The 11,568-nt window shown below is 34.6% G+C and overlaps 2 gene segments (V, D, J or C); both read right to left on the bottom strand.

Moving 5' to 3' along the window:
* Positions 1-8,938: 8,938 nt before the first annotated feature.
* LOC106942673 (Ig heavy chain V-III region 23-like) lies at positions 8,939-9,509 on the bottom strand. The segment is given in 2 exon segments: positions 8,939-9,341; positions 9,432-9,509. Coding segments are annotated over 2 exon segments (390 nt in total).
* Positions 9,510-10,888: 1,379 nt separating this feature from the next.
* Positions 10,889-11,366, bottom strand: LOC106942674 (Ig heavy chain V-III region BUT-like). The segment is given in 2 exon segments: positions 10,889-11,196; positions 11,283-11,366. Coding segments are annotated over 2 exon segments (369 nt in total).
* Positions 11,367-11,568: the final 202 nt, after the last annotated feature.

Genomic DNA, 11,568 nt, shown 5'->3' with positions numbered 1-11,568 from the left:
AACATTAACCAGATGAGTTAGAGTTAATCATTAAATTATTGATGTTTTCCAGACAGACCATTAAAGGTAGTTGTATAGTTTAGGAAAAACAATTTTATCAACATTGGGGGTTTTAGAGTTTAGGATATAGTGCATGTATCCTCCATATGTTTTATGTTTTCAGTCCTGCTTGTGTTGATTAAACCAAATAAGAAGAATTTAATATTTGTATTATATCATTGTTGATGACAAAAAATTATGTTTTTCAGCAAACTGAATGTTTCTGATAAACCTGTTAGTGGAAGTTGAAACACATTATTTATATAAAATTATGTTTTAAGTCAATGTCACCTTGAATGTTGCGTTATAAATATAACAGTTTAAATTTTTTGAATCAGAATCAGCTTCATTCACCAACTCTGTGCTCACAGATGAGGATTGTGTTTGTTCATTTTAAATATAAACATATAAAAAGAGGAGACAAAAACTATATTTTTATTGTAAGTTTATTTTCTGCAATGTTTTNTGTGTAGTTTAAATATATAAATATCCTGAGCAAATTAAGTCTTTAAATAACGTGTTTTAATGTTATGGTTGATTCATTATTTTGTCAGAGTGGAACGATCATAATCAATAATTATTTTAAGATACTGATTGTTCATGTTTGAATTCATTGTGGGTTTTTTATCTACACATCGTCAAAACCCAAAATTCTGCAAACAGACTGAAACATTTACATTCACTGTTAGCAGTTATTCAGTAATATTTCACTGAGAAGAATACCAATTAAACACTTCTGCCATAAGTTTAAAGATTAAAAGCTTTAATTGTTATGTTGTGTGACCTGGTTCACAAAAAAGTGAATAAATAAGGACACAAATTTGTTGCACAAAAGTATAAGAGCTGCATCCACGTTTTACATCACATGACTGGAAAGAATGACTCCACACTCTTATCAATAGCATCAGCTGTGGAACAAGTCAGGATCAGGCTGGTGCCAATTACCGGGCCCTTCACGTGTATAGGTGGCAATGCTGAAGGTCCCCCCCCCCCACCCCAACCCCAGACTTCCCTATAGCTCCGTCCTTGAGTAGCATCTAATGATTAGATGAGTTTCTAGTCATAACATAGGTAAAGCTACTAGAGAGGTGAGAGTGACAGTCATCCACAAAAAGTGGTGTTAGGGCTCCCCCTGTGGTGCTTCTTGTTAAAACTACTCATGATTACTGGAGTTTTTGTTCAGTGTTTCTACTTCCTGTGTCACTGTGGCTCTTCGAGCGCAGTAATAAACAGCAGAATCTCCAGCTGTCAGGCTGTTCATCTGCAGATACACCTGACTTCTGCTGTTGTCTCTGGAGATGGTGAACCGGCCTCTTACTGAGTCAGAGTAGTAGATGTAGCTGCTTCCACCGCTGATATAAGCGATCCATTCCAGTCCTTTTCCAGCCGCCTGTCTGATCCAAGCTATGTAAGGATTGCCACTAAACCCAGAATATGTGCAGGTCAGTCTGTGAGATTCTCCAGGCCTTTTAACCACTGATTCAGACTCAGTCAGTGTTTGACCATCAGTTCCTGCAGAAAAATAGATAATTATTGATTTTCTCACCACCATCTCTTTTTATCAATCAAAATGTTGGTTAAAAACATCTCTGTTCTTACCACTCCAGTTTGCAGACAAGATAATAACAGCAAGGAAAAACTTAAATCTAATCATTGTAGAAGACATATTTTCTCTGTTCATTCTGTGTTCACCACTAATTCACTGCTGCTCTTAAACTAACAGACATGTAAAAATGTATCGGTCAGCATTTGCATTGACTCCTCCTCCTTTGGATGAAACACAAATCATCCGCTCAAAAAGAGCAAAGTTGGATGATTACTCCAGATTACTTTCAGACATTTTGATATTTGAATTGATTTTCATAAAATTTGATGTGGATTTCTGTTTTATCAAGACATATAAAGCTTTACAGCAGATTTTGCTTATTTCAACACAAAATGTCAAATTAAGTTATTTTGAAATCATAAATCAACAATGAAACTTCAACACAAATTTTTTAAAGTGTCACATTTAATATGGTCTTTGTGCGTTTGAAAACGTTTTGTGGATGTTTTTCATTTTTTCATCACAACCTGATGTTCTGTAAAGAACTTTTTTAATGTCTCTGTGCTTCTAATAAACACTGTCCACTTACTAAACATGTTTGTCTCTTTTGTCCCCTTATTTTACAAATGAGGTGTGTTAGAGTTAGAAATTAAATCACTGATTAAATTTCAGACACATCTGGGAACAGTAAAGGTAGTGGTATATTTTAGAAAAGAACTATTTTAACATAATTGGGGGTTTAGAGGTTAAAATAAAGTGAATGTATTGTCCGTATATTTTATGTTTTCAGTCCTGCTTGAGTTGATTAAAAAACAAATAAAAATAANAGAGAAACACATTAAAAGTGTATCGTTACCAACAACTAATTCACTTTACTGTCATCATGCTGTAAATGTTTCTGTCTCAGTGAGACTCACAGGATGCAGCCAGCAGCAGCAGAGCTACAGAGAACATGATGATGATGATGATGATCTGATGGGAGTTTCTCCTCCTCTGCAGCTGACAGCATCAGATCAAGACTTTATAACATGATTCTTTTCATTTGCATAATACCAAACCAGCCCCACCGGAATCACATGATAAAAATACGTTTTATGTGCTGTGGACCAGCATTAAGAAATAATATGTGTCTAATAAGTATATGTTCCTTAAATTAATTCTGGGATTTAATTATTTGAAAACAAGAATTTCTGTGTAAAGTTTAAATATATAAATATACTGGTTAAATAACGTATTTTAATAATATGGTTCATTCATTCTTTTGTCAGATTGGAATTATCATACAAAAATCACTCATCATTTTTAAAATAATGACTTTTGCGCATGTTTGAATTCATTATGTGTTTTAATCTAAACATTGTCAAAATTATTCAAACAGATTAAAACATTTACATTCACTATTAACAGTCAATAAAAAATAAGTCCTTGAGAAGTACACCTCAATTTAACACTTCTGCCATAATTTCATAGATTAAAATTCTTATTTGTTATTCGTTAAAATCAGATAAATCCATTTACTCCTTTTCCCCCCATGTTGTCTGACCTGGTTCACAAAACAGTAAAAAAGGACACAGATATTTTCCAAGAAAATATGATTTCCATGCACCTTTTTACATCACACGACTAGAAAAAATGACTTGACACTCTTATCTGTAGCATCTAATCATAACATAGGTAAAGCTACCAGAGAGGTGAGCGTGACATCATTTCAGAAAAGTGGTGTTAGAGCTCCTCCTGTGGGGGCTTCTGGTTAAAACTATTCATGATTACAGGAGTTTTTGTTCAGTGTTTCTGCTTTCTGTGTCACTGTGGCTCCCGAGCGCAGTAATAAACAGCAGAATCTCCAGCTGTCAGGCTGTTCATCTGCAGATACACCTGACTTCTGCTGTTGTCTCTGGAGATGGTGAACCGGCCTCTTACTGAGTCAGAGTAGTAGATGCTCCTGCTGTGATAGCTGATATAAGCGATCCATTCCGGTCCTTTTCCAGCTGCCTGTCTGATCCAAGCTATGTCAGGATCGCTACTAAACCAAGAATATGTGCAGGTCAGTCTGTGAGATTCTCCAGGCCTTTTAACCACTGATTCAGACTCAGTCAGTGTTTGACCATCAGTTCCTGCAGAAAAACAGATAATTATTGATTGTCTCACCACCATCTCTTTTCATCAATCACAATGTTGGTTAAAAACATCCTTTTTTCTTACCACACCAGTTTGCAGACAAGATAACAGTAAGGAGAAACTTAAATCTAATCATTGTAGAAGCCATTTGTCTCTGTTCAAACTGTGTTCACCACTAATTCACTGCTGCTCTTAAACTAACAGACATGTATAAATGGAGCAGTCAGCATTTGCATTGACTCCTCCTCTTGATGAAGAACTAGATCCATTTGATCTATGAAAACAAAATTTAAGGTTGATTGCAGATTTTACATATTTCTACATTAATTGTCACAATATTGCATTACTTCTAAAACATAACTCAACTAATAAAATTCGAACAGTAGTTGTTATACATATTTTATTTCTGACCCATTATGTAATTTGCATTTGTGGATGTATTTGTGGAAGGATCAAACAAGATATTTTCAGTTGAACCACATTATGAAAATGTGGGGAAACAGGAAATCATAAACTAGAACATGAACTGTTTTTAGCAGAGTGTGTTATTGTCACCTTTTGATCTGTGCAGAACTTTTTTTATTGTCTTGTTAAACATTTTGTTCCTTTCCAAAACATGTTTCTTTCTTTTTTGCTGTGTTTCACACAATAAAATTTGATGAGTAAGAGTTAGAAATCAAATCAAGAATGGCTGTGTGAAACGTTTCACTCATTCATTTGAAATGTCAATGACCACTGAGCTTCTAAACTTCACATTCAGTCCTTCAGATTCTGATGGAGTTTTCAAGCATTGGTTCATATTTTCAGAAAACGACTAGTTATTACTAAAACGTATTATTTTAATAGGACACTTTGAAACTGAAATATGTCTTTAGTTGTGAAATTTAAATTCCTCTTGGTAACAGTTTAGCAAAAGAGGATTTTATTGTTTAGATTATTTTGGTAAATCATTTGACATATGTTTATGTAATGCATCTTACTTTAATATTGTTGAAAAGCAATTTGCTGAAATATTTCGATATTTTTTGCACCCATGCAAATTTACATTGACTTTTAGGTAGTTTTTAAGGCAAACTTACCATGACTCTGGTAAATTTATCATTCAAGATATGATAAATATATCAAATAGTGTGATGTGAATTTATTTCAAACACAAGTCTGGTTTTAGCCAAATATAGACAATAAATGAACAACATCCCTAGTGGTTTGAAATAATCTGTTCATGGGTTTTTGTGCAGCTCTGAAGCTTGTTAGTGTCACTGTGACTCTCTGGCACAGTGATACACAGCAAGCAGAGTCTTCAGGCTCCATATTCTGACCATTCAGAGTCACTGTTTTACTGGAAGAAACTATGGTGATACTAAACTTGTTTCTGAGTGAATCTTTGAAATATGGGGTGCATCCATCACATGAGCTGTGAATCCACTCCGGTCCTTTTCCTGCAGGCTGTCTGATCCAATATGTCCAGTAGCTGTTCAGAGCATAAAAGACCTGACAGCTGATGGTCAGACGTTGACCTGGCTGCACAGCCTCAGAGTCTGGCTGTGACAACTGTTCACACTTCATACCTGGGGAAAAAACACAGCAAAACTCAGTTGTTAACAACAATGGAGATTCAGTTCAGTTTATTCATCCATTAAATGTTTCTATCTCAGAGAGACTCACAGCATCCAGCAGCAGCAGCAGCAGAGCTACAGAGAACATGTTGGTGTTGAATGAATGTGATGGGAGTTTCTCTTCTTCTGCAGACGACAGCATCAGATCAAATCTATAAGCCCTGACTCTTCTGATTTGCATAATACCAAACCAATCTTATCAAAAACACATTATAAAAAAATGTGTACTATTTAACATTGTGAAGAAACAATATGTTTGCATTTATGATATTGCTTTAAAATTATTTGTGTGATTTTAATGGAAATGGTTGATATATGTGACATATGACATATGTATTATGCAATGTTTTTACAAACATGCATCATGAATTTTCATTTTAAATGAAATGTTGTTTTTCCAGACTTGAGTGGTCATGCAAAAAAAAAAAAATGTTCTAAAATTAAAAATAATTTATTTCTTGATTGTTTTTTCTTATTGGCTCAAAATTATTCATACAGGGTCAAACATTTACATTCACCACAATCAATAATTCAATAAGGTTCCTTGAAAAATTTAAGCTCAGTGGAATACGTCTGGCATATTGCTAAAGATTGAAATCTATCTATATTTGTTACTTGTTAAAATCCGACTTATCCACATAGTGCTTTTTCCCCAGGTTGACAAAATGAGAATTGTACGGTGTTTGTTCAGCACAGGACTGAAAGGAATAACTCCACTGAATAACAATAAAGACAAAAGAAACAGTAAGGGCAGAGAGCCAGTCACCTAAGAAAAGTGGTGTTAGGGCTCCCTTGTGGTGGTTTCTTGTTAAAACTATTCTTGAGCTTTGAGTTTTTGTTCAGTGTTTCTGTTTTCTGCGTCACCATGGCTCGTGCACAGTGGTAAACAGCAGAATCACCAGCTGTCAGGCTGTTCATCTGCAGATACACTTTATGTCTGATGTTGTCTCTGGAGACGGTGAAACGGTTTTTCACAGAGTCAGAGTAGTAGATGTAGCTGCTTCCAGTGCTGATATGAGTGACCCACACCGGTTTTTTTCCAGCTGCCTGTCTGACCCAGTGCATGTGAGGAGTCCAGAATATGTGCAGATCAGTCTGTGGGATTCTCCAAGCTTTTTAACCACTGATTCAGGCTCAGTCAACTTTTGACCATCAGTTCCTGCAGACAAAGGTTCTGAAATATAAATATATCTGTATTTATTACTTTAAAGTTTTATTTAAATAATCTTTTGTCCTTACCTATCAAGTTAACTGTCAGGATGTTAAAAACAATCCCAACCTCAGGTCTGATCATTGCAGCAGCCATTTCTCTTTGCTCAGTCTGATTTTCTGCAGGTCTTAAATTCTTTCACACACATGTAGTGTTGGAATCCGGGCAAATTTAGCTTTAACTCCTCCTGGAAAAAAAAAAAAAAAAACACAACCTATCTTGACTCTCTTCAAAAATTTGATTTTGATTATTGCATAAGGGTACTTCTGGATATATTGCTCAAGTTAATCATTCGCGTTCTACCCCTGCGCCGCCACAGCATCTCAAATAATAGCAAATCATGTTTCTGCACAAACCGTGTCAGAGGAGATCATTTTAGAAATAATGTGATTATGAAGAACATGTGGCTATGAAGGATAGGTTTGTAATTTTTGGATTTAATTCAGGATCATTTTGTCACATAAAGCAGATCAGAAAATATGTCATACCTGCATGATAAATCAATTTCCAGTCTCTTTGCAGAAGTGGAATAAACCACGTTTCTTTCAGTTAAACCACAAGTTGAACAGAAGCCGGAAAAACAGGAAATGATCAATTTTAATCTGAAGTGTTTCTTTGTTTTTGGAGCCTTTTAGGATGGTAATATCATTTGAAAATATGACTGTATTCATATGTTTCATTTTCACTCTCAAATCTTTCTTAAGCTTTTAAAAACTTGTAAAGGAACTTTTTTAGTTCTAATAAGCATTTTGAGAATAATTCTTCAGTTCTTTTTTAAATTGGTGAAACCTGAAAAACAGATTGATTTGAGCTGTTGCTTTGGTTTAGAGCAATGTGTGATTTGATTGTGTTTTTTTTGTGTTTGTTCATGACCATTGTGAGTATATTTTAATATCTGTTAGATATATTTAACGGTTTCTTTATTTTAATTTTGTGTGTTTTTTTTGTAATTTTAAATATGCAATAGCATATCATACATATTTTTTAAATGACTCAAACTATTTGCAGAGCAACTGCTCAGGTGATATTTTTAGCACATGTTCTCAGGGGTTTTTGTGCGGCTCTGCAGCTGGTTTGTGTCACTGTGGGTTTCTGGCACAGTAATACACAGCAGAGTCTTCAGGCTGCATATTCTGGCCATTCAGAGTCACTGAACTGGAAGAGTCAACATCAATGCTGAACTTGTGCTTCAGGGAATCTTTGTATTCAGTGCTCCATCCACCACCTTTTCTCCCAATCCACTCCAGTCCTTTCCCAGCAGGCTGTCTGATCCAAGCTGTTGCATAGCTGCTAGTTGAATACGAGACCTGACATCTGATGGTCAGACGTTGACCTGGCTGCACAGTTTGAGAGGCTGGCTGGGTCAGCTGCTCACACTTCACATCTAAATAAACAGTAAATATTGTGCAACAGTCTGAGAACAGCAAGGAAACAAAGCATGGTCATAGTCAGAGAGACTTACAGGATGCAGCAGCAGCAGCAGCAGAGCTACAGAGAACATGTTGATGATCTGAAGGGAGTTTCTATTCTTCTGACAGCAACAAATCAGGTTTTTAAAGCACAAGGCTTAATTTGCATAATGACTGAACATCCTGCCAGAATGTTTGAAGTAAACGTAAACTATTCATTTCAGGACCAAGAAGAGCCACCATGCTTGAACTTTAATTTTGTTGTAAAAATAAAACAGATAATTTATATACTTGATTTCCTACATTAAAGAGACATAGTCCCCATTTTTCTATTTTTAATTATAAGATGAATGAAAGATTCACAACATCTTATTTTTAAAATAAAATAAAAGATTCACAACATTTTTTCTTTTAAAAGAAAATAGTGTTTCCAAAAAACATTTTTTTGTACAATGAAATGTCCCCATATTTTCACTGCAGTGAAAAATAATATCCAACGATAATTATTGGCTTATTTCATCATTAAATATATAAACTCTCTGTTTTGTTGTTGTTGTTTTTTTTTGTTGTTATTTTTTGAGTTGGCTTTTTTTTGACCAGATCTAAGACAAATGCACCATTTGTCATCCTTTTTATAATGATCTACTGCAGCTTATCAAAATCTTTTCAACCCACAATCTGTCCTAACAAAAAATGCTCTAAATGTGTATCTTTGAGGTGATAATTATTATTTTACTTTAAATGCAGGGTTCTAGATGATAGATAAGAGATTTAAGGATTTTTTAACAATCATTTCAAGGTATTTCTGAACTGTTTGTTGTCAGTATGTTAGTGTCATTGGGTGACAATAACATCACCATATTGAAACAATACATTGATTTTATATAAAATAATTAGAAATGTACTTGTTCTAAGTTTTATGTATTATATGCAATATTTTTTTTTATTTAGACAGAGAATGTAAACATTGCAGTGTTCTTTATTATTAAATAGCGTAACTTCCTTTATGATCTGAGAGCGCCTCCTCTGGTTGATGGATAACAACAAAAGTTTTCAAACTCAGGTTTTTGTACAGCTCTGCTGCTTGTTTGTGTCACTGTGTGTCTCTCTGGCACAGAAATACACAGCAGAGTCTTCAGGCTGCATATTCTCTCCATTCAGAGTCACTGTTTTACTGGACGAGACAAAACTGATACTGAACTTGTTCCGAAGTGAATCTTTATAGTATGTGCTATATCCTACGCCTCCTCTAATGATCCACTCCAGTCCTTTCCCTGCAGGCTGTCTGATCCAAGCTGTTGGATAGCTGCTCAGAGAATAAGAGACCTGACAGCTGATGGTCAGACGTTGACCTGGCTGCAGAGTCACAGAAGCTGGCTGGTTCAGTTGTTCACACTTCACAACTGAAGAAACAGAGTAAAGCAGAATAAAACCATTACACAAATAATCTGGTATGATGATGATGTAAATGTTTCTATCTCAGTGAGACTCACAGGATGCAGCAGCCACCAGCAGCAGCAGCAGAGCTACAGAGAACATGATGATGATCTGATGGGAGTTTCTCTTCTTCTGTAGCTGACAGCATCAGATCAAGTCTTTATTAAACCTGAACACTTCATTTGCATAATGACAAAACAGCTCGGTAGTATTTGTTGTGACCGTTTATGCTAAATTTTGTGACTTGTAATTTCTACCAATTTACTTTTCTTCTTTGGGCAGTTAGAAAATATTTAAGTTAGTTTAGAACCAAAATCTGCAATTAATTTTTATATTTGGAATTGTTTAGATTACGTTGGTAATTGTTAGACAGTCTCATTAATTTGAGTATTTATGAACACATCAGGTGCTTGGTGGAGATCTATTGTTTGGCAAATGTCTGATGCATTGATGGGAGGTTTTGTAAATGATGTTTTTTGACCACTTTTTAGAACTTGAAACATCAAATTAAGTTTACTTTTGTTTTCAACCAACTTATAAGAGATTTTTAGTAATTATTTTGTCGCTTTTTGTACAAGAAATAAAGCTTTTTTTTTTCAAAACAATATTTCAGAACAATATTCACTGTGTAAGAGCAATTTACATTTTCATCTCTTCTTATTTTTGAAAAAACTGTTTTAGATTTCTTTCTCTCTCTCTTTTGGAAGTACATTTTTTCTTTATGTATTTACGAATATGCACTTGACCTACATGGAATATTTAACCTATATCTGAGTTAGTATGAGTTCTTGTTTTTAATTTTATGACCAACAAATACTGCAGTTATAACCTACAATAATGCTTTTAAATGTTTTCTTTTTAAACATGAGACGATCTGAGTGGTTTAAGGTTTCCTCAACTGGTCCAGAAATGACTTTCGAGCAAGTTCACAAAATGTTCTTTTCCTATAACATTAAGCTACTTATTCAGAAAATTAATTATATTTTTGTCATAGTAAGTAATGAAGAATTTTTAAATAAATATTAAATTAATATGATAAAAATCCGCGTTATAAACGTGTGTATTTATGTCAATGTTGTGGTTTTGATAGATTTTTTTATCCATTTCCAGTGAGATTTGACAAAACAGAAGATTTCAATGAGTGGTCTACTTTATGACATGTTTATTACTACTATTGTGTTGTGCATGCAGTATTTTCTTGTTGTTCTGCCATTGACTGTCATTCAAAAACAAATTGACAGAAAACTGTAAGAAAATGTAAACAGTAACTATTCTATCAGTGGAAATAATTTTATCTGTCTATTTTATCTTGAATCTTAATTTATTCTGGTCATTAAATACTAATACAAAAACCTAAAAGGAAAATATTAAGTTTTAAAATGGTCTCAAAGTTATTTCTTCAATGTGAAGTTTGCATATGTTGGTTGTGACAAATATTAGCGATTCTCAGGCTCCATCTGTTAAAACTATTCAAGCTCTGCGGAGTTTTTTTTCAGTGTTTCTGCTTTCTGTGTCACTGTGTCTATCGAGCGCAGTAATAAACAGCAAAATCTCCAGCTGTCAGGCTGTTCATCTGCAGATACACCTGACTTCTGCTGTTGGTTCTGGAGATGGTGAACCGGCCTCTTACTGAGTCAGAGTAGTAGATGGTGCTGCCACTGCTGATATAAGTGATCCATTCCAGACCTTTTCCAGCTGCCTGTCTAATCCAAGCTACGTTAGGATTGCTACTAAACCCAGAATATATGCAGGTCAGTCTGTGAGATTCTCCAGGTCTTTTAATCACTGGTTCAGACTCAGTCAGTGTTTGACCATCAGTTCCTGCAGACATAGAAATCATCAGGTTCTGAGCGATTATTGTTTCTCTATTTATTACTTAAGAGACATAAACAATGTTTTGTCCTTACCTGTCCAGTTAACTGTCAGGATGAGAAAAACAATCACAAACTCATGAAGTCTGAACATTGTAGCAGCCATTTGTCTCTGCTCAGTGTGTTTGTCTCTGACTTATTGCAGGTCTTGAACTCTCTCGCAGACATGGAAAGGTGTTGTTTTGCATCAACTCCTCCCCCTGCCAAAACAGACATTCAATTTTAATAACTATCTTAAATATGTTTTAAATTAAACACTCCTTTTCAGGTATTTTATTATTTTGTTTCAATCTATGAATGTTCAAATCCAAATCAGATCAAA

The sequence above is a fragment of the Poecilia latipinna genome, unplaced genomic scaffold (genome assembly GCF_001443285.1).
Source record: "Poecilia latipinna isolate Pla-1442-1.1 unplaced genomic scaffold, P_latipinna-1.0 Scaffold4463, whole genome shotgun sequence".
Classification (NCBI taxonomy): domain Eukaryota; kingdom Metazoa; phylum Chordata; class Actinopteri; order Cyprinodontiformes; family Poeciliidae; genus Poecilia; species Poecilia latipinna.
Note: the sequence above shows the minus strand (reverse complement) of the source record. Positions and strands in the feature narration are given on the sequence as shown.